Source organism: Carassius gibelio, chromosome B17, assembly GCF_023724105.1.
Source record: "Carassius gibelio isolate Cgi1373 ecotype wild population from Czech Republic chromosome B17, carGib1.2-hapl.c, whole genome shotgun sequence".
NCBI lineage: Eukaryota > Metazoa > Chordata > Actinopteri > Cypriniformes > Cyprinidae > Carassius > Carassius gibelio.
The window spans coordinates 17,696,036-17,719,652 of NC_068412.1; the positions used below are offsets into that span (position 1 = coordinate 17,696,036).

The following is a 23,617-nucleotide window of genomic DNA, read 5'->3' on the forward strand; positions in this document are numbered from 1 at the left end:
ATGCAGTATTTCTAATATTTCTAAGAGTCAGAAAAGAAAAAAAATATACTCACTCTAAACACTACATACTCTAAACACTACAATATAAGTACAATAATGCACTTTAATGTCTGGGTTTTTATTGCGGGATTCTACATATAGACATCTTTTACAGTAACCACACTGCCAAAGGAATATAATTAAAACAAGAAACATTCCTTCATTATTTCTGACTTCTGTCAGATATGTAACAGCTGAAATTTCAGTCTGGACAATGACATAATGACACAGAAAGACCTAATCCATGTACTCTGAGTCCTTTCCAGGCTCTGGTCCTCCTTTATGGAGTTCTGGATTGGAAAGGGCAGTCTAGAAATAATTAAAATCTTGTTTTAGACTACTTTTTCTCTTTACGTGAAAGCTCTGGTGGAAGACCAAAACCAAGAAAGGAAACAACCAAAGTCCCTGTTAGACAGCTGGACTAGATTCCAGTTCTGAATTATCAGACAAAATCCATCTGAAAAGGTATAGGAAATTCAAGTACATACAGTTCTAGTTTTTGTGTAAAAGTTTCAGAGGAAGAAAACGATTTTCAGGAGTGTTTAACAAACATGCTTCTGGAGTTTTCTTGGCATCTAAGAGTGGGTTTCTATTCACACACCCAGGAAAGAGACAGCGGTGTCTCTTTCCTCTACTAATTCAGCTGCTGTTGCATCCATCTTTGCTCTTGAGAAGTCATTGATGGCCAGGCCTTCAACAATCTTCCAGGTCTTATCCTGAAAAAAAAAAGAGAAATAGCTTGCAACGGTTGCTAAAATCCAGCATTATCTAGTTGAGCTAGATAAATAGATGTAAATATGAATTTCATCTCAGCATTGTGAGTGTCAGGAACAGATATCAGGCATATATTTGGGGAATTTTTAATGGCAAACCTTGATTGAAACAGGGAATGAGTAAATGAGATCCTCAGGTACTCCATAAGGGTTTCCAGTGGAATAGACACCCATAGAGATGAACTCACCCTATAAAACAAACACATAAGCAGTTCAGATCAAATCAGAAGTTCTTCATAAATCTGTACAGCATTAGTCCAAATAAAGCTGTTGCATTGTGTGCAACATCACAGAATAAGTAGAGAACACTTACAGCATTCATTAGACACCATCATATTATGCAATCATCATATTGCACATAAAATTACTGAGCAAATCCCATGGTGTTTGTTTGTGATTTCAATGTGCGTTTCTATTTAATATTGCTTGGCTTTTTAGTTCTACAGAGTGGCATCACGCTTCTTCACGACATTTTAAAAGGCAGACCCCCCGTGACTCCCGTTTTATTAATCGATTTGATTTTGAGCCTCCGTTTGCAAAAAAACGACTGGTATGTACAAAATTTATACAAAAGTGGAAATCCTCCACACCTGATGCAATAAAATATCTACAGTAGTTCTGTAAATGACACAGTCTATAAATGACTTAAATATTATATTTAATAAATTAAAAATATATAAATTATTGTTAATATATAAACATTTTAACTCTAAATTATAATATATATATTAAAAAATTAAGACATAAACCTAAATAATCTTTGTTTCCCATCAGTAAATATAGATTTTTATTGAAGAACATATAGTTCTTGAAACAATTTTTTTTTTATTCAATATATCAATACTTTGATTTTACATTCTGAAAAATGGTCTGAAAATAAGTAACTGTCATGAGTACGGCAGAAAATGGAAAATATCTTATATTGTGTTGGACAGTGACAGGCCTTTGAGTAAAAAAGTTTGAGAACACAATGCATATTTTAACCAATAAAGAGAGGCAATATTGGTCTCAGAACAGTCTAAAAACCCCCCAAAATGTTGACCTCGGCAGTGCCTGTCCAGATGTCTCTCATGTGGTCACAGATGGCCTTGGCGGCTGACATGGCACTGGAGAGCTTCCTGGCTTTAATAACTGCAGCACCACGCTGCTGCACTGTCTGAGAAACAGAGAGGAAGAGTGGAATAACCACAGAAATATTTTGATCATATCACACCAATCAGTAGTCATATGCAAAAGTATATTAATAATGTTGCTGCAACAGACCTGTCTTTTTACTTAATATCATACACATGAATGCTGATAAACATGTTCTTCTTTACACAGTGTGGTTTAGTAACTAGGTCAACAGTGACCTCTACAGGAAAAGGAAGCCACAGCAGACAGCACTTACAGAAATAAAATCTCCTTTTAGCCAGGCATCGTCCTTCACTGCATCAAAGGCAGGCACGTCCTTCCCCTGCACATTCACCTTGCAGTGGTGGACATCAGGGTACTGGGTAGATGAATGATTTCCCCAGATTATCATATTCTTTACAACGTTTGCTGAAATGCCACAACGCATTGCCACCTAGCGGACACATTGTGTGGTACAAGTTAGTGTGAAAAGTTGGCATTCATTGAAGTATTTCACCTCTCTGTGAAAAAGACTGGTTTTTACCTGAAAGCAAGCCCTGTTGTGATCCAGTCGTGTCAGACAGGAGAAATTCTCTTTGGGGATGGATGGGGCGGATTTGGCCGCAATCAGACAATTAGTGTTGGCTGGGTTACCAACAACTAGAACCTGCATATTAAAACATATTGCCTTTAAATGAGCTTCACTTCATTATACTGGCTCTTAATTAGGTCAAGGTCATTGTCCTGTTATTCACCTTGACTGTTTTCTTTGCATGCTTGTCAAGGGCCTCCCCCTGGGACTTAAAGATGGCAACGTTAGCCTTCAGTAGATCCTTTCTCTCCATGCCCTCTCTTCTTGGCATGGATCCCACCAGGATGGCAGCATCCAAATCCTTGAATGCAATATCCTCTTTATCAGTGGGGATGACCTCTACAACAAAAGGCACAGACAGTGGTATTAAAATAGATGGAGGGTAAACAGCACCAGCAACATCAGGGAGTCACTAGACAACACACAGGATACTCTGAAAATAAAGAACCTGGGTTATGTGAAAGACTGCTTGACAGGTATTATGATATATTATAAAACATTGTATTATGAAATCATCATAGTATTTCTTAAAAAAAAAAAAAAGTCTTTTAATATATTCGTATTTTAATAGCACATTAATCCTACACAATCCTGCCAATAATTCTTCATTTTCTATAAATGTGAATTTGTGAAATAATAATTTAAATAGTTAAGTTAAATACACATATTATATGTAGATACTACATATAAAACAATTAAAATGTGCATTTGTTTAATAAAAAAAGAGGAAAAATTATTGTCATGAATTTAACCTCACAATGCATACATATATACATATATACAGTGGCTTGGTTTTGTTTATCCATCAAGCTTGGGCCTCCTGAATTTTTGGTTGCTGATTCCATGCACTTGACAGGTCACATACTGTCAACCTTCCCACATCATCCTGGGATGGGAACTACAATCCTAAGTTTAGCTGGCCTTTCAGCTAGGGATCATACAGGCAGCCAATCAGATTGCTCTGTGCCCTTGTCATTTGTGCAGTGAAAACACTGGCCTTTAAGACTGCATGGCTGGCACAAAGCCCACAGGATACAGGGCCTCATGACACTCCATTCTGTACGTATGTGTGTGTATGTGTACCTCTCAGAAGTGGGAGAGCACAGTCCTGCATCTCCATAACGACACCCTCCAGAACAGGCAACATGGGAGTGATGTCCAACAGAAGCAAAACGAGAGGCTGAAAGTGAGAGGGAAAGTGAACATTAATGCATGTCTTGCATAACTGTCATAATATGGTTTTGGTTTTAAAGTAATGTCATCAGCTGTCGAAGAGCCCATCAGCTGGTGGCTTTTCCTGGAATTAGCTAAACAGCATGCTAAATGATACAACAGACTTTAATTGGATGTGACGGGACATTACGTAAGCCAAATCCTGCCCCTACCTGATCTTTACCAAAGACATCTCCCTTTGCAATGCTGTATAGCAGAGAGTATGCAATCTGCCCAGCAGCACCGGTCACCAGGACCCTAATAGGCTCAGCCTACAGCAAAACCAAAGAAATGAAATTATAGACAATAGATGCAAGTTAGCATAGAATATAAAAGTCTTATTACAGCAAACACTCAGGACAGACACGCTCACGAAGTTCACCAAGTTAAAACATATAAATAGTCCTGGCAAACTCTGACAGACCTCAGAATGACTTGCTAAGTGGGATATTTTTAAACCAGGAGACATTTATACATTTCTTCAATGAACTCACTTTCAACACTTGGCATTTCTGCAGAAACATTCGTTTGTTGCAAATTAATGTATCTGTATTATAATCAGAATAGTCTAATCCATTATTTGTTATTTTATTTTACACAGAATAGAGGATTAATTCACCTTAAAATATTCTTAACGGTTTGATATAAGAAATATCACATGTAAACATAAATGCTTGACTTTTTTATTCCAACAGGTGTTTTATTCATCACTTTGCTAGTCTTGGTACTTGCATGTCACAGCATAAGATAAGTTCTGCTGTAAATTAATTCTTAAAGTCTAATTAAACTTCGACACTGATTTTCAAAGCGGTCACCTCGCAATTACATTGTCATATTTTACTTAGTTTCACATCAGTGTAAGTCGGAATAGTAATTTTACTTACCATTTTCAGCTGGTTTTTCAGAATGACAGCTGCTCTCCCTGTACTCGGGTGACTGCGGAGGTCACCCCTACTTTCCTCACGAGGCAACAAGTTGCCGGGGCACCTGCGATTCAAGTGACTTCTGGGAAATGTAGTTTTTAGTGGTGCTACAGGAGTTCACTTTGTTGAAATAAAAACTACAGTTCCTACAAGTCACTATAATAAATCACAAACTAAAAGATCCCTCTTCCATGAGTCGTGTATGGGACGTCCGACTTATTTCAGCGAATCGGTCCTTTTGAACAGTTCGTTTCAAAGAACTGATACGAAAGATTTTGGTCGGGTCATTAAAACAAAGGTTTAACTTAAATATATTTAGCATTTAAAATAAACAATACAAAAATGCATTAAATTAGCTTTAGTACTTTTAATTAATACTACATATTTCAGAATGTTTTATTTATAGCCTTTTTATAGCTATTTATTTTAATTGATTATTTATACCTTTGTTATCCCCGACTCTCAAAAACGATTCATTAGGGCATTTTATTTGAATGATTTATTAATTAATGTGTGTGATAAATATAATTTGCTCACAAAAATAACATAAAGCAGTTAATGCGTAATAAATATAAAAATTGTTTAAGATTTTTTAGTTTAAAGATATGTGTAAGTTCAATTTGGACAGAAAAAAAATAATGGAAAATAACCACAACATTCCTCGTAAAGACAATGTAATATGTTAGGAATCGATCGGGTTTCTGAACTCATGTAAATCTCAATGAACTCATGGGATCTCGATCCTGATCCCGTCTAAAGGAACAACCCGGAAGATATTAGCGTACCGTAATGTTTGGAAAACAACGCGGGAGAAAAGTAAACTGATGGAGAGTTGCGTCCGTTGCCTGGACACTCTTGAAATCATGAACATGTCAATGGTTAGCAACAGCTAACAATCCCTAAACCATATCGTGTGTAATGTTTAAAAGTTACATAAGTGAAAGAGATCGCGACAATTATATTTATGCTTGTGTTTTTATGAAGTTATAAGTTATTAATTTGTAGTCGTCTGACAACAAACATAGACATCATCAACACCCGCGGCATCAATTCAGTCATCTGGAGATCAACCGATTATTAGTGAGCTGACAGTTAACCGGTAAGTTCATGAATTATGAGAGTCGGAGTCTCCTGTGCACTGTAGTAACGTTATTTCAGATTGGTGAATCAAACGTGTATGACCAATTAAATCTATTTGTTTGAGCCGTTGTACAGCGCAAACCAATGGGTGGTTAAATAACGTTAGTATTTTCTTTTATCGCCCGAAAAAAATCTAAAATTTCCGGCGTGAGATGTTTCGGAATCCCGCGGACTTCCCCCGCTTCGGTCTGGTTCAGCTCACCGGATAGGGTTCACTGTTGTCGGGCTTGAGGAAAGACGTTTTCACGAGAGTGTGAAAAGTATTAGTAGCATGGCTATTAGATGGACCACATCCATATTATTATTATTATTACTAGTCGTATTCTAGATAACACAAGTAATGAATATTTGTTAGTTTGATACTAACAAGGAACGTTATATAAATGAAACTGTGTGGAAGTTACAGTCAGAAACTATTAAAACGAGGTTATATTTTATATACCCTCTTTATACAAACTTATGATATCATATTTCCCCATTCTGACAAATATTTTCAGTTAGTAAGGAGAATTGTCAGTTTATTCAGAGCCTAGTATAACATGCATAAAATGTATATGCAAGCTTAGAAAATACAGTCAATAGTAGCTGTTTGATTAACACAGTATATCTTGATATGATAGATGTATCTCGTAGGTTTAGAGGGTGATAAAGGGCCTCTGTATCAGTTCAGTGCTGTAGGGACCCTGCTTTGAGTGAGATAGATGATCTCTCTGCTGCATATTACATGAACTCATTACAGGCTCATTACAAACCGCCTGACAAAGGAGTTGAGGATAATGTTGCTTCTTTATGAGATGAACAACACCAAACACTCTTCTCCAAAACACAGAGAGGAGGTGGCAAGCTTTCAGTTTATGAGTGCTTTTTAATTCTGTTTTATCAGTTGCAGTCAGATTGCTGCATACTGTTTTTTGCCAAACAATTATTTTGGAATAGAATATCATAATATAGAATATTTTATAAGACATTCTTTAAAAAAATGTCTGAGCCTCTCTGTCGTTCTTATATTCTCTTTCTCTTTCCCTCAGGCTCTTTCATTCACACTGTGTATCGTGAGACTGGTGTTTAATAACACCTTCAGTTTTCTGTAAAAAGTGAAGTGTGCTATACCTACACAATGCATATTTTTATTCTGAAATAAATGAAGTCAGATACTGAAGAAACTTGATTTAATAATTTTACATTATGCTGATTTGAAAGATATTGTAGTACTGATGTTGAATAAAATACAATTAATAGTTATCATCAATAATTAAATTCAATTTAGATTGTTAACATGTTGACATTAATAAATTATATGCAATTAAATGCAAATAAAATGTATTAAATATTTGAAAGTTTATTCTTAAACTTATTTAAGATGTATTTACCTTATGTTCATAACAGTTTTAAGTGATTTTATGCATTTTTTAAAACAAACTATTGTAACCTTTTGCTATTTATTTATCAAATCACTTTGGAAAACATATTCAACCTTTAAATAAAAAAAAAACGTTGCTCTTAACCGTGACAGAATTGTCAAACCAGTAAAAACAGTTTTGAAATATTTTAATAGTACAGTATCAGATTGCACACTGTGAAGACTGAAATTCTAGAATAATCCAGACCTGCTTCAACAGGCCCCCATTTCAAACAACTCTTTCCATGTCAGACTGAAAATTAAACCGTAATCAATCAAATAAAATGGTTAATAACAGATGAAGCAATGTTTAGTCAGACTGACTGCCTATATGTTTGTTTTGCACCCCATAAATAGCAGTGAATTTGTGTTCTTATGAAGCACTAATGTCACACATTTTTTAGATGGTTTTGTTGATTAATTTCTCAACCATTAAGACTGGTTGAGCAAAAGGTTATTCAGTTCAGATGAATAATAAGATGACTGATTTCTTTGTGGATTAAAAAGTGATATTATCTCAGCTGTCATGTTTCAGATGTTGTCCCTGATTCAGTGCACCTCTATCAACTCATGCTCTAGTGACTTTAGATGGTTTCTGCAATTTTCCCCCCTTTTTTTAATGTGCTGTTTTTCACAGATTTTGTGACCTGCATTGTTCACATCATGTCGGTGGGAATGTTTGTTATTGTGTCTAATGCACACGCTGTACCTGGTGACACAAGGATATTCATGGTCTGTGCAGAGAGGGAAAATCAAAACACCTGTGAGGGATTTGAGAACATCTGCACTCTGTGACCTCATCAAACTATGCTTCTGAATAAAGAGATGCACTGTGGGATGAGTGCCTGAGAGAGCTAAGAAGAGGGTGAAGGAGGAAAATATTGTAGGTTTAGATGAGAGTAATGTAACCTGAGGTTAGACCAAATAAATAACATTTTGGACAGAGAAGTGAGATATATTTGACTATTTTTTAAGGCATTTTGTTTATATATACTGTGCATACCAGGGCCGATATCTGAATATTCTGAAACATATAAAAAATGTACGTTTTGAGGTCAGATTTTTTTTCTGAAAGCAGTTAATACATTTATTCAGGACGGACACATTAAATAGTAATTTCAAATAATTGCTGTTTTGTTTAAATTTTCTGTTCGTCAAAGAATTTCCACAAAAATATTAACTTTCAGCATTGATACTAAGAAGTGTGACAGTGAAGACTGGAGTCATGGCTGCTGAAAATTCAGCTTAGCTATTACAGTAATAAATTACATTTTAAAATATATTAAAATACAAAATACTTATTTTAAAATGTATTCATGTTTCACAATTTTACTGTTTTTAATGCATTTTTAATCAAATAAATGCAGCCTTGGTGAGCATAAGAGATATGTTTAAATAAAATTAATGAAACTTTTGTATGGTAGTGTACATAAAACATGAAAGAGAACAATGGGGCATTTTTTACCCCATTTTTTAATATCTGTAGCGTTTTTATTTAGTTTTTTTTTTTCAGTTTCAGTGCACTTGGCTTTTTTACTAACTGGTTTCAGCAAGGTCATGGCATGTAAATCCATTGTATTATAGCATCAATGCCACATAGTTGGTGTTTTTTGTTTTTGTTTTTAACTGAAACTACTGTTATTCAGCCATAGAAAAGACAGATCTGGCACTATATCAGCATGAGAGGGCCAAGTATTATGTGTACATGGAGGTTTTGTAATCCATGTTGATTGGATTAAGATTCACATACCCTTATTTTGGTGATTTCTAAATCTTTCTATGACCTCTATATCACAATGATCTGCTTTATTCAAAGGCGGTTGTATCTGTTGGTGATCTACTGGCTGCCGGTGACTCACCAAAATCCTTTAACAGACGACTGTTATCTCTTTTCCATTGTCTGCTAGCTAAATTCATCTTGATAATATGTCATGTCTCAATGGGGTTACATGAGAACTGTGATGTCCATCCTTTAGATGTTTGCTTGCATTCTCATGAGTTTATTTCTTGGCATGATTTTTGAGTTTGAACTGCAGTACTGTTTTCTGAACGTTAGGTGTCAGTGTAGCACTAGTTTTGTAGCGTAATTACTATAACATTCATACCGTATTAACCCAAATAAAAGACGACCCCGTTTTTCCTTTTTGAAAACCAAATCTTGTTGTTGTTGGTTTCTCTCTCTCTCTCTCTGCAAACATTATTTTTTTCTTAAATAATTTTTAATATTGCATATGTTTCCTATTTTGATTTTTGTTTTGAAAGTATGGTAAATACTGGTAAAATCTATCAACAATAATCACATTTAAAAATATACACTTGATAACCCTAATATAAAAAACAGGTAGCCCACTTGAATTATATAACTATCCATCTCATAGCAGTCTACAAAATTGTATTAACAGTAGAAGTGAAATCTTATTGTAGTCTTCACTGTCTTATGTTTTAAAATCACTTAAAGAGAAAGTTTGGTCCCATCAGGCTAATAACAGTCAAGACTCCTGCCGCTGTAAACATTTTCTTTTTCTTTTGTTTTCACTCGCGATCTTTACAACACATTACATTAATTATTTCAAGGCAAACTTGTTTTATACGTTTTTTGGCGCCACCTATTGTTGTGGGTGTATTATTGACATGTCAAAACTCTAGACCCTGAAAATACGACCGCTTTTTTTTCGGATATATTTACCCGTCTTATATTCGGATCAATACGGTAAATGCAAGCCAACAATATACAAGAATCACTTTAAAGAGTTTGGAAATGTATGTTCCACAAATCGATGAATGGTTTATATTTAATTGCTCAAATTTTTAACCTGCACTAGTTTGGACTTTTGAAAGCACTACATTTAGTTCCAGGCCCTTGAAACCTGACTGGAAGTAATCAGTGAGCGTCATTTAGCTTCACTGCCTTCAGGGGTTTTAAAGACAGGCGTATTTCAAGTCATCACATTGTTTTACAAATGTACAGCTGGGTTCTCTTGGCTCCTGATCATTCTAAAGTGCTCTTTGATTTAGCTTCAAACAACAAAGCCCTCAGGAGTATTTACTCAAGAATGCTTTTTCAACCCCAGACTTCCCCATGCCTGTCAACTACACACTCTGTCAGCCTCAAACTTTCCCATGCCTGGCAGCCACACACACACACACTCTGATCAAAGTGAAAGCACACACTTCACCTGCTTATAAAGCAGCCAGTCCTCCAGCTGTCAATCACCCTGCCTTTTCTCTTCAATGTCTCATAAACACGCCATAAAATCCATTTTGAAATCAAAGTGCTGAGATATTGATGTTCATTTAATTTGATACCACATATAATGTGCCTTTTCCTTAGCATAAGGGTACATTTGTTTACTCAAAAATAATGTAAAACAAAATTAGATTAAATAATAAAATTTTTAAAAATGTTGTAAATGCACAGAATTTTTTTTCCAGTGTGATATTTTGTTATTATTAATTATGTTTTGTTTATATGTATGTGTACACATAAGTATACACATACACAAAGGCTATAAGTATGTATATGCAAGAGCTTTGAAAAGAGCTTTAACAAATGATCTGATGATAAAAAAATCTTAAAAAACACAGTATACATTAAATAAACACAATTTTGTTTATATGCCAATCTTTATATGGGTAGTTGACATGAAGGTTCAAGCTGTTTTTGTCCATCTGCATTATAATTAACCAAAAACTCTTGTAAACAAATATTAATTTTATCATATTACAAATTAAGTAACATGTATAGATAGAATGTTTATACTTGCAGGTGTTAATTTGTCACACACCAGATTGCAAACCAAAAATGTAACCCATAAAAACAATGAAATATTTATGCATTTTAAAACTAGAAAAACATGTTCCCTTAATGTTTACGTAAGCATGTCTTAATTTTAACCTACAATGTTGATTTTGAATAGAAAAAAGGTAATCTTATATTTCAGTTCCTCTATATGACAATTTATAATAATATTTTATAATAATATTTTAGTTATATTATAGTAATTATATATCTAGATCTGTATGTTAATAATTATGTGTAATATTAAATTGATAATTAACAGGCCTCAGAACAGTTTTGATCTAGATGATTAACTCATAAGTCTGGTGAACTGGCACTTGCCTAAATGAATCTGATAATTGTAGTTCCCTCTTCAATGCTGTGGAGGGTGCTGATGAGCCACACATGACATGGTCTCTGGCTCCTGTCTTTGTTGTTGTTGTTGTTGCTTGCTTCAACAATGCTCTTCTTAAGAGTCCTACACATCCACTGCACTCATCTAAAGGAGTGAATCATTGCTTTGGGGATCAGAGTGTTGTTGAAGTCGGTCTTTCTGTTTGATTGTAGCTGTCCAGCAATCAAAACATGTTGCTTTAATTCAAATCCCTTAAACTGGACAGGCAGTCCTGGCCTTCACACTCTCTTGCACAATGGTGAGAAATAGAGAGACCGTGAGCAACCTGGACCAGCTCCTGAGTTTGTGGTTTGGTTTTCTGTTCAGTCTCTCTCTTAGTCAGTGTAGGGATTAGGCCTGTTGCCGTGCCCTAAGTTACCGATGTTAGCTGGGATAGCGTTGTCATGCCATCCACGGCGTCTGGTCTGGATTGATGAGGCAGCTTGCTTCCGTGTATGCAGGTGTGTGTGTGTGGTTTGAGATGAGTACAGTATCATTTGTCGGACAAAAAGGCTACTTGATAGTAAAGTACAAACAGTTTAGACTCTTTTAATCTTTTGTGTTGGCTTGTGCTATGTTGTGCCTCTTTTTGTGCTAAAAAATATAGTCATCAAAGTATCTACTGATTTAGCAGTGTTGAAATGTTCAGCTCAAATGTGTGTTTTCTGTTTAAGTAGGTCTTTATGTGTTTGTATAGACAGTGCTTGGCTGGATGGGAGTCGATAGGTTTAAGCTACAACACAATGGTCTGTTTGCCTTTGTGGAAACACTTAAACCAAACATAAAGGGAGGGATTTTTACTTGCCATTAGAAAAATTTCACCAATCACAAAGCCATGAAGCCATAACTGTTTTGGCAGCAGTTTTATGTGTGTATAAAATGTATAAAATATTATATTTTACACAAAGCTTAACGTTTTCATGACACATATATGTACTTACACTGTTCAAACTAGTTTTTAAAGAAATGAATGCTTTTATTCTGCATAGATGCATTCAATTGATGACATATTAAATACATGCCTGAAATGTTTTTTTTTCTTTTTTAGATATCTTGGTTTGCATAAAAATATGAATCAACAAATAATAATAACGAAATCCACTTATCAGACATTTTAAAGGATCATGTGAAAATGAAGTATGAAAATCTGTAATAATATTTCACAAAAAATTGTTTTTTTACTGTATTTTTGATCAAATAAATGCAGCCTTTGTGAGCATAAGAGACTTCATAAAAAATATTTTTCACAAGTTTAATGGTATATTTCTGTAAATAAATAAGAAAATAAGTCCGTCTGATTTGTCAGACAAATTTACCTTGTTTTAAGATGTTTAAATATAATTACTAGGTAAAAAGGACATATACAGAATTAAATGTTTACATTTTTGGCACTCAATAGTTGTTTCCTGGGAATAAATGTTGTGCCATCGTTAGCAATTATACGGTTCTTTGGAAACATTGGTCCCAGTAGCATCATTTTAGGACACCAGAGTGCTGTGATATGCAGCAGATGCTAGACACATTCAAGCGTAAGACTCTGTCCACATCGCAAGCACTGGCTTTTAGTCACACAACTGATTTGGAGAGGACCGACTCGTTTAGTTTGTCAGGAGATGATGTCTGAAATATGAGAGCTCTCAGAACCATTTTAGTACTTTATCTGCAGCTGAAAACTCTCTGAGCTCTGGTCCCGGCCCTGCGGACCCTTGCTCAGGAAAGCTGATATAGGATGTGACGAAATGCCAATGCACTTCCCTGCTTTTGTGTCCACTTACCTTCAGCCAGCCGCTTGCATTTGAGGATTTCTCCATATAAAGAGGAAGAGAGGAAACATGTTTGTGTTGAGTATAATCAGTCAAATACAACAAGCAGGAGTCGTGGATAGAATAGCATGGAGTGTGTGTGCTGAGTTTTAACATCGAGCGGGCATCCCATTAGAATCAAAGTCATTGTGTTTGTGGAGAGGCACTTGAATGGGTGTGTTTTGTGCATGGATGGCTAATCACTCCGGCTGCTTGTCAGATGGAGCTCATCCAGGTGCTGCAGAATTTGGCATTTCCAGTCCAATCCAGCTTTCCTGTTCCGCGTGCTCTCTCTGTTCCTCCTCACCCGCGCACAGACTCACATGATGATGCTCAAACTCAAAGGTCAGAGGTCACGCAGGAAAAGCCGACCTTTATTTTAAATTGAAAATAACTTTGTGTCTCGACTCTGTCAGCGGTGTCGGCTTTAGGGGTCATAGAGAGGGCAAGACTCTTATCCAGAATGCCAAAAACACCTGGAGAAATAGATAACATTTCATTATAAGTAATACTTCGATTGTCAGTGTACTCTGTGTGTGAATTGTGCATTGGTACTATTCCGACAATCTGTACTTAGAAGTGTTTTGGGGTGGGACTACCTTTTTGTTTGTTTGATGAATAGCAAATGTGGGAAAGGTTTAGAAAATTAAATAGTTTAAATCATTCTTTTAAGTTCCTTTCTGTGCCAGAAATTATATATGCAATGTTTTATATAATATTATATATAATATTTATTATATATGCATGACCAAAATATATTTGATAAATAAGTGAATTCTTTAGATGTGGATATAAATATATATTTTTTCTTGTATGGTTTATGATGTACCAAGAGGTACACATCTTTTATTATTGTGTTATATTATATAGTAATTTATATTATTTGTTAATACACTGGAAATAATGTTTTTTTTTTGTTGGTAGGATTTAGTTTGAATCAATTTCCACTCAAATTTACAAAGAATAATAATTGGAGTAATTAATAATAATATTTTAATAATAATATTTAGCTTCACAAAAATATCTATGGCAATGAGATTTAGTTCTTTGTGTGGTCTGATGTAGAAATAACTCTAAAAGGTCTAAACGAAGTTGATCACTCTGGATGTCACCCTGAAGAAAAGAAGAGAGTGAGGGAAAAAGAACGAGAGGAAGGGCAGGTATGTGCTGTGTAGCGGCCACCATGTCAACGTCTGCCTTTCTGGACTGACAGGTTGTCATTTTTTTGTGACAGCATCCTGCAGACTACCTGTAATGAGCTGCTGTGAAGTCCGCAACATTCTCCTGACCTTTCAGCAGCTCACATCATTCCCAGGTCTTCTCCTTCCAAGCATCCTTGTCAAAGGGCCAAACCGCAAAACGCTGGGGGATGAACGCTGGCAGGGACATTAAAGAAACTAAATCCAACAACAAAAACAAAGACACGGACACACTGACACCTGTCTCACCAACAACCACACTGGACAGTGATAGACAGACTCCTAGAACTGCTGTCCCGTCGTTTAGCGGCTCCTTGCAGTTTTGGCCTTTGTTGATGTCGACGTTTACTACTCTTTGGTCACCAGAAATTTATTTCGTAAACAAACTCTAGCCTGTGTTTGAAAGTCACAGAAAAAAGCCCCCACAGTATTCAGACAAAAAATCCCCGACATTTCTTAAATGACGAAAAATTCCTCTGCTCTGAGAAGTGTGACCCAGCCTTGCGCCCCCACTATTTGGCTTTCTGCTCCAAGTCTCTGGGTAAACACCTGCTTAGAAGGCATTGCTCCTTGTTCCCTCCTCTGTTCTTTTCGTGGCCTTCTTTCTCCTGATCATTTTGCTCTAATAACGTTTACAGATGTACTTAGACCTCCTCGTGAGTGTTTTAGTCTCAGGTTATTACCACCCATGTTTACGGCTATGCTAACAAGCATCGCATTACGCCTGGCCTGTCAGAATAGAAGAATTCAAATCAAAGCTCACGCAAAGCTGTCTTTATTTAAATGTTAAGTAAGAAAGCATTCAATTTTAAACTCTCATAAGTGCAATCATAGAAGATTGTGGGTATTAAATTGATGCAAACAGACACACACACACACACACATATTATACATATATATGTGTGTGTGTGTGTTTATATATATATATATATATATATATATATATATATATATATATATATATATATATATATATATATATAGGGTTGCTGTATGCAGTAACTACACATTTTCTCAATTTGACTGATGGGTTTGATTAGACTTTGCTCAGATTTAGATAAAATAATGCAATGGACATTAAATGTAATTTTTTTCCATCAAAAGTATTTTTCAAAATTTTGTTGTTTGTTTTACAGTTTTATGTCAAAATTATCATTGCTAATATAATGGTAACATCATCTAATTTTAAAACTACACTGTATTGCTGCGACTGTTTTTATAAAAAAAAAAAAAAAAGCACAACTGTGAGTGTAATGGCTTTTAATTTGAGAAACATACAATTCAGTCTTTATAGTTTATATTACCATATGTTTTTATTTCATCAAAGAAAATAGTACCTAACTAAGGCACTGGCACTGGAAAATTAACGGTTGCACATCGCCAAGTAAAACATGTTAGCTGTGTTTTGTTCCAGAATGAATCAGTGTTGAATAAATTTACATTTTTATTTTATGCATTTAGCAGACACTTTTATCCAAAGCGACTTACAGTGCATTCAGGCTAACATTTTTTCCCTGGAATCGAACCCACAACCTTTTGGGCTGCTAATGCAATGCTCTACCACTTAGCCACAGGAATACAATAAATAAATTATTAATAATAAATGATTCAATGACACATTGACTCATTGAAAACATTGAAAACATTCCCTGCATCCCAATTTGCATATCATCCACCATAAACAGTATTAAAGAGTACTAATTGCAAGTACTATTTAGGGCAGAAATTGAAGTGCAGGAAGTTTTATTCCTGAATGAATCAGTTTTTTTAAATGAATCCGCTAAATCATTGAGTCAGTGACTCACTTACTGTATAAGACAGTTGCTTGTTGACACCTTCTGACATAATATGCTTAAAAAGAAAAAAACTAAAACTGCCTCAGAAGTCACTAAAGAATCCCTACCACAAATGCACAGATGAGCCACTAATGTGCACGCAAACACACACACACACAAACACTCTGTATTTATTTGATTAAATATAGAGTAAAAGTAGTAATATTGTGAAATTAATTGGAGCTATTTGTAGTATTAAAAACTCTTAGGAATGTGAACGAGGAAAGGAGAGAGAGAAAAAGATAGAGAGAGCTAGGGAGAAATGAAGTGGAAGAATGACCATGCAGCACTGAGATAAGATGACTGGTGACGATGGCATTGTGTGTATGCACGTGTGTGTGTGTGTGTGCGCGCGAGTGTGCTGCTCGGTCAGCTCTACAGCTCTATCCAAACCTGCTGACATTTGCTTTCTCGATTTCTTTCTCTCCCTCCCTCTTTATAGTTCTCCTCTTCTTTTTAACCCACCACTTCTTGAAGAGAGGCTAGTAAATCCTTGGCTAGTCACAGTTAATGCTGCTAACTTTCGTTTGAGATTGAGAGAACTGGCAACTCCTGTACGTGTTTGTGCCGATCTTCACTGTCTCAAAGCTTTTTCCCCTCTGTCTGAACTTTTAAACTCTTGTACTCTTAATGGCCGCGCTTTCCGTCTCTCTGACAACAATTGGAGTAGATTCTTTCTTTTCATCCCGTCGGGGTCTCCCCGTTTTTCACACTTGTTCATTCCTTTCTCCTCTCTTTTGACAGACAGACAGACCTGCCCCCCGGCCACGTCACTCACGCTGGCCAACTTCATTTACAGCCCTGATTGACACCTCTTACACAGACATACTGTAGCTGTCTTCTCACATGAATAGTATTAGCTTTACCTCATTTTGAGCTGCTTGTCTGTCAGTCGCTATTATTTGCCTGCTGAATGTGAATAGAGGACTCTCTCTGACACTGTGTGTGTGTGTGTGTGTGTCATGGCGCCACTCTCCTCATGTCCTCATGTCTCTTCAATGGCACCTTAATGTTACGTAGCACAGCCACATATTTTCTGTCACACTTGACTTGTCTCTCCTGTTATGAGGACCTCAGAAAGTGAAGAAAAGAAATAGATGAGTGGACTGATATGATGCAGTATAAATTGTATAAAGCTATGGTATTTCAACAACTGAAAGCAGACAGATGGGAATATATAGACTTCACATACTTTCAAAATATGCTGTGGTCAAGATCAGGTAATTAAACTTTATTTATTTTAGTTTGGTTATATTTCCTATGACAAGGAAATGAGCCAGAGGCCAGAGTTTTACCATCTTTGGAAAGTTGATTAATGCTGATTTCTGTAATTTTATCGGACAGCACAAAATGTTTTAGAGTGAGAAAAAAACAACTAATACCACAAACTACTTACTAAACTACTTTCTTAATATACCACTTACTGACTTACCAAAATGTCACAAAAATTATTAAAAAGTTGTCAGAAGAAAAGTGAATTTTGAAATTACAAAATAATAAATAAATATTTTTGTTCAAATTCTGCTATGATTATGTTTGTGTAGCCTAGAAAAATGACTAGTAAAATTACAAAAATTACTAGTAAAATTGAAAAATTGCACTGCTCTTCAAAAGTTTGGGGTCATATTTTTTATTTTGAAAGAAAGTAATATTTTTATTATCAAGGGTGCATTAAATTGATCAGAGGTGACAGTAAAACGTAATGTTACAAAAGTTTTCTATTTCAAATAGATGCTGTATTATGGTTTCTGCAAAAATATAAAGCAGCACAACTGTTTTCAACATTGATAAGATTTCTGAGGAATCATGTAACACTGAAGACTGGAGTAATTCGCTTTGCCGGGAGACAAATGATGGGGACATATACTACATAACAGAACTGACCAAGTTCATACTGAGTTAACATGGTCAAGAATCAACTTTTTTTTTTTTTTTTTTGTGGTCCGAGTTGGTTTACCAGTCCTAGCCATCTTGGCCAGAAATATCTGTCCAACATTACTTGGTCCCAGCTGCTCATAGTGAAACTGATTGGCCATCTAGAACAGCCTGTAACCATATATGACAGTAAGAAACCATGTGAAACAAAAGCTTGTTTAGCAAGATTCATCAGTTTATTGTTCCAGTCAGACTGTCTTTTTGAATATTATGACGGACTTAACTCCCACCCTTTTGCTTTCTCTCTCTCCTCCTCTGTTTATTGGCCTACTTATCACTCTTATGGAGATCACTTCCTCTCTCTCTCTCCACATCATCTTCATTCCCCTGTCTTATCACTCTCCCTACAGCACTCCTGGGCATCCTCCAGTATCCCATCATGCCCTTCTGTAATCTGTGACACCATTTTGTCAGCACATCTACTTGTCCGTTTGACTTCCCCATTCCCCTTTTTGTTTCTCTCTCCCAAAGTGTTTTCCATTGTTTTGTGTCTCTTTAATGTTAATTCTGATGGCCGTGGCCAGGCTGTGCCCTAGAGGACTCTGATAAGAGCTGCTGCCTTTTCTGTTTTCTTTTGGATGTACTGTTTTATATTTTCACTTCAGTAACTTCATCTTGAGAGACCAAGGAGAGAGAGAAAGGAAAAACAGAGGTGGTAATGCTGAAACGGGGTCAACACACATACAAAGTATACAGAATTATATTATGGTTATATACATATATTAGACATTATTTATATATTATCTGTATTTTGCTCAACACATGCCTGCCGCCTATGCGTGTGGTGTGTGAAACCTAATAATGTGTAATAAAATCACAGCAAGTGTCAGAGTGAGAGGTGAAGGGTTAAGGTGAAATTAAAATGCCTCTTTAAGGGGTGATTGGTGGGGGTGCAGTTCTTCAGCTGTGGCAGTTTCCATTGTCTGTAATTTCAGCTGTCAGTCCAGGTTAGATGGGACACTTCTACTTGTGTCTGTGACTGAAGAGAGTTCTGAAATGAGAGAGAGAGAGGGAAAGTCAGTAGAGGACATGTCAGCTTTCGCTCACTCATCTCCAGAAATCAGCAGGTGCATCTCTCTCCACTCTCCGTTCTGACCCTGGATAGGTGCGCGGGGTCACCAAGGGTCAATCACTTGCTGATGATTTTCTTTCTGTCTTCCCGCTGCAGTCAGCTAAACTCTGCTGTGGTTATCTGTGCTCTGCACGTGAATTCACCAGCCTGACCTTTTTAATTTCTTCTGACATTTTTTATTATTCAATTTGCCCTGTGTTCTTGTAGGTCCTGTTGCTTTGAAAAAAGTCAAATGAAATAGAATAAAAAAATGTAGAGTTGCTTGATTGCATTAAATAAATCATGGGCTGGCGGTGTGGATGATAATTGACTGTTAAGGGCAGAACTAAAGGTACAGTTAAAGCGAGAGTGCCATAAATGAGGAATGATAAATATAATCTGGGTCTGATTAAATAAGCGAAAAAAGAGGAACAACGTCTCTTTGGGGTCGACCACTGGGCAAACAGAAAGATTGCCTGATGTACTCATCCTTTGCTCAGGTTGAATATTAATGTGAATATGTGTGTGTGAGAGAGAGAGAGAAAGAGTGGGAGAGAACACTGATAAGACTTTGATAAAGATTCGTTTTCCCGGGGATTTAATTATGTTGCTTTTTAAATCTGAGCAGGACCGGAGGGCCAGATGCTCCCTGTCCTTGTTGTAAAACATTCTCAGTACTGTTTGACCTTAATGTTCACCTGCTTTGACAAATCTAATGTGTCATTTAGAGACATACGGCAAACATACAAGTGCAGCATGCTTTTAGGCTTCCTTAATACCTGGCATTAACTTACATTTTCAGTGATTCTATCGCACTTGACCATATTGAAACCAAAGTGTATATATACCCAAGACACATTGGGACTAGTTTCGGATTAATAAACCTCATTTGGAGTTGGTCAATAATGGATTTTAACCCAAAGTTTGTAATTGCTGTCCAATTCAATCCAGTTCCCTATCGGATCACACCGTCAGCACATGTCATAGTCATAGCACAATAAAATGTAGTAATAGAGTAGATCTTTATAGAAATAACCATACGCTTGGTTGGTTTGGCTGATTGACTGTGGTAAAGTCTCAACTGCTGTCTTTCTGTTTGCTTTGAACAGATCTCAGGTCGACTGACTGTGTTCCTCTGCTCAGCCCAGAGTTTAGACGCATTTGGAGACGTCCACCTGAACGGCAGATACAGTTAGAGGAGGTAGGGACATATAAATACACATACAGTATATATTGAAAATATTTACATGTATTTGCATATATATATACATATATTTATATTCTTATAATTAACATTATATGTTAATATATAAACATAACACTTTTTTCTTAAATGTATTTATATATGCATAGTAAATATAAGGGCTGTGCGAAAATGCACAAAAAAAACCTATCACGTTTTTTTATCAATTTTGCAATTTCGATTTTAATCACGATTTTGACAAACACAGACACGCTTTACAGTCATAAATGCATTCAGTATAAATTTGAAACATATTTCCAAGTGAAAACCAATGAGAGCTTTATCAAAAAGTTGTAACATGTCTCTAGAACAGACATAAGTCAAAATAATAAAGTAAAGATGTCAAACAAAATGTCTAGACATATGGCAAAAAATAATAATAAAAAATAAAATAAAACCCGTGTTCAGGGTTTTATTTATTTACTGTAGCGGTGCCTCAGGTGTTATATGTTTTGCCCAATATATCTATCCGCTCACACGCAGATTTTCTTTGCTCTGTTAACAAAACCAGATGCGGGTTCAAACACTAGAGGAGACCTGCACGCAGTTTTTCTGGAGGTCTTGTGATGCTGCCCATAGAAAAGAAAGTAGACTAATTATTTTTGGATTATTCATAAAAGGGTTGCCTCTGCATCACATTCACACCATAGACACAGAAGAGGCCCGTCACAGGCAGATGATGCACTTGTCTGATTTCAAAAAGGAATATTCAAGTGTTTTTCACACATTAAAAAAAAACACATTTACACTTTTCTCTATTTCCATAATGCTGTCTGGTCTCACTGAGATATCCTCTGCGTGGGAAAAAACAACAATTGCAAATGCAGATTTAATCTCATGCGCTGTCACAAAAACTGTCCCTTTCTTCACAAACTATTAACATTGACTATGTTTCCGTCAGCCTGTTTTTATGCGCATTTTGAAGTAGGAAGTCGTGAAGTCGTGGCCTAGTGGTTAGAGAGTATGACTCCTAACCCTAAGGTTGTGGGTTCGAGTCCAGGGCCGACAATTACATGACTGGGGTGCCCTTGAGCAAGGCACCAAACCACCAAACCCTCAGCATAAATGGCTGCCCACTGCTCCGGGTGTGTGTTCACGGTGTGTGTTCAGTTCTGTGTGTGTGCACTTTGGATGGGTTAAATGCAGAGCACAAATTCAGAATATGGGTCACCATACTTGGATGTATGTCACATCACTCACTTTTTAAGTATTGCATCAGAAACAAGTAATGTAAACTTCAAATTTCAAGGAAAAAATAAATCCTTAATTCGCAAAGTTTTTACTCTCACTTGAGGTGGATGCAGAATAAATGCTGTACAGAATAAAGTGACTTTGCATAACTTGACTAACCATTGGAACGATCTTGTTGCTCAGCATCTCAGATATGGGTATTGTCATTCTGAGATGCATGCGCAAAGTCTGCCATCAAATTATTTCTGGATAATTGTCTCCTGGAACACAACAGCATTCCCAAACAGCAGGCATCCAGCTCCGAAAGCAATGACGGTATTTATTGTGTTTCATCTGCTCGTTCCGATGCACAAGTCATTTATTATTATTATTATATGTGACCCTGGAGTTGCTGGGATATATTTTTAGCAATAGCCAAAAAAAACATTGTATGGGTCAAAATTATTGATTTTCCTTTTATGCCAAAAATCATTAGGATATTAATTAAAGATCATGTTCCATGAATATATTTTGTAAGTGTCTTACTATAAATATATAAAAACTTCATTTTTGATTAGTAACATGCTTTGCTAAGAACTCATGATTTTCTCAGTATTTCGATTTTTTTTGCACACTCAGATTCAAGATTTTCAAATAGTTGTATCTCGACCAAATGTTGTCCTATAAATTGTACATCAATGGAAAGATTATGTATTCAGCTTTCAGATGATGTATAAATCTAAATTTTGAAAAATTGACACTTAAGACTGATTTTGTGGTCCAGGGTCACATATATACTCAGTGGCCTCTCCTACTTTTCTTAGTGATATTTATTGCCAGTTAATCAGGAAGTGACATTCTCTTTGACTGGTTGGATGGAAACGGTCCTTATTTGCAAATGTTTTATACGATATTCCAGTTTTGTGCGTAACTATATTTGCTACTTTGGCTGGAAACAAAGCTGTTCTCTGCATGCACACACATGAAGCAAAGCAGTGAAACAACAATTACTAGGAACTCTCAGACAGCCAATTAAACAATCAATCACCATTTCTCGAAAAGCCATTTCAAAAACACTCACGGTTGAAAAACTCAAAGCTGTGCTTCAGTGTGTGGGGTAGAGGGGTTGTGTTTGTCCCACTGGCTGACCTCTCTTTTGTTCTTCCCCAGATCAGTAAATACTGCTTCTTAATTTGCTCTCGCACAGCACAATAAAAGCCCATTAACACATGCAAATGTGTGGTCACTTTAGCAGCTTGCCACGGCCGGCCGGCGCTGCTGTGTTCACGATACTGTGGCATCTGCAGCACAGCATTCTGGGACGTGCCCACTGACTCTGTGAACGAGCGCGCAGGGAACGCTGTGTCTCCAGTGAATGCCAGGAAAGGAAGTGTGCGCTGCGTTTTGATAAGCAGTTTCCCTAATTTGCCATACAGGTCATTCTCATGTCTTAATTTGGGTGGAACAATGAGACCAATTGTCTCTTTTTGTTTCGCTCCAAGTGCTTCTGCCACCTGTGTTATGAAGCACAGCCTTGCATCACCCTGATGCCAAAATAAAGATGCAATTCTGTCTAATTTTCTAGCTTATCGTGGCCGTTTTGAGACAGGGTCATCAAAAATGAGCCTTCCGCCTGACTGTCCATCTCAAAGTGTGAATTGAAGCTTCTTCCCTCTGTGGAGAAATTGGGTTTCTGTCGGGAGAGAGAGAAAGAGCTGACTCGCTCTAAAAGCTAGCGAGAAGATGAAAGAATCCTCTTATGTCAGTAAACTTGTTAAGAGGCTGTGCTGGGGACAGCGGTTTCCCAACACTTTTTTTTTTTTTTGGTTTAGTGTTATTTTATGTTTGTGGTAAATTTTATTTATTTATTTATTTAGGAAAGTGGCAGAATTTTTTGCCCCTCTCTCTTTCTTTTTTTCCCTCTCCCTCTCCCCCTCTGTTAGCCCAGGCCTCGAGATAAGACTTAGCATGCTCAGCGCTAACCCTGTGACACAGACAGAAAGCAGAGATGCTGCTCTT

General features: G+C 36.4%; 2 protein-coding genes across 5 annotated transcripts in view; one reads left to right on the forward strand and one right to left on the reverse strand.

Annotated features, from left to right (window-relative positions):
- Positions 1-102: 102 nt before the first annotated feature.
- mdh1ab (malate dehydrogenase 1Ab, NAD (soluble)) lies at positions 103-4,765 on the reverse strand. Its single transcript, XM_052579752.1, has 9 exons — positions 4,614-4,765; positions 3,903-4,001; positions 3,601-3,697; positions 2,681-2,856; positions 2,470-2,592; positions 2,203-2,379; positions 1,855-1,968; positions 912-1,001; positions 103-755 (listed from the first exon to the last, which is right to left on the reverse strand). The coding sequence occupies exons 1-9, from the start codon at positions 4,614-4,616 to the stop codon at positions 633-635; spliced, it is 1,002 nt and encodes a 333-aa protein (XP_052435712.1). The 5' UTR covers positions 4,617-4,765; the 3' UTR covers positions 103-632.
- Positions 4,766-5,381: 616 nt separating this feature from the next.
- The window catches only part of wdpcp (WD repeat containing planar cell polarity effector), a 61,361-nt gene continuing 43,125 nt past the window's right edge, over positions 5,382-23,617 (forward strand). The window contains exons 1-3 of one of the 4 annotated variants that reach the window (XM_052581189.1): positions 5,408-5,530; positions 5,637-5,751; positions 20,295-20,386. Coding sequence is in view for 1 of the 4 variants with exons in the window: in XM_052581186.1 (XP_052437146.1) it covers positions 5,477-5,530; positions 5,678-5,751 (128 nt within the window). In the remaining 3 variants the exon portion in view is untranslated. Of the gene's footprint in view, positions 5,752-20,294; positions 20,387-23,617 lie in introns of all 4 variants that reach the window. The other 3 variants (XM_052581190.1, XM_052581186.1, XM_052581188.1) reach the window with 3 other exon arrangements.

Bases quoted from the DNA above. Each gene is read 5' to 3' on its own strand.
- mdh1ab (XM_052579752.1), bottom strand. The intron at 2,593-2,680 runs GTGAATAACAGG...TTTAATATGCAG, and splicing joins ATGCAAAGAAAACAGTCAAG to GTTCTAGTTGTTGGTAACCC. The intron at 1,969-2,202 runs GTAAGTGCTGTC...TCTGTTTCTCAG, and splicing joins TAAAAGGAGATTTTATTTCT to ACAGTGCAGCAGCGTGGTGC.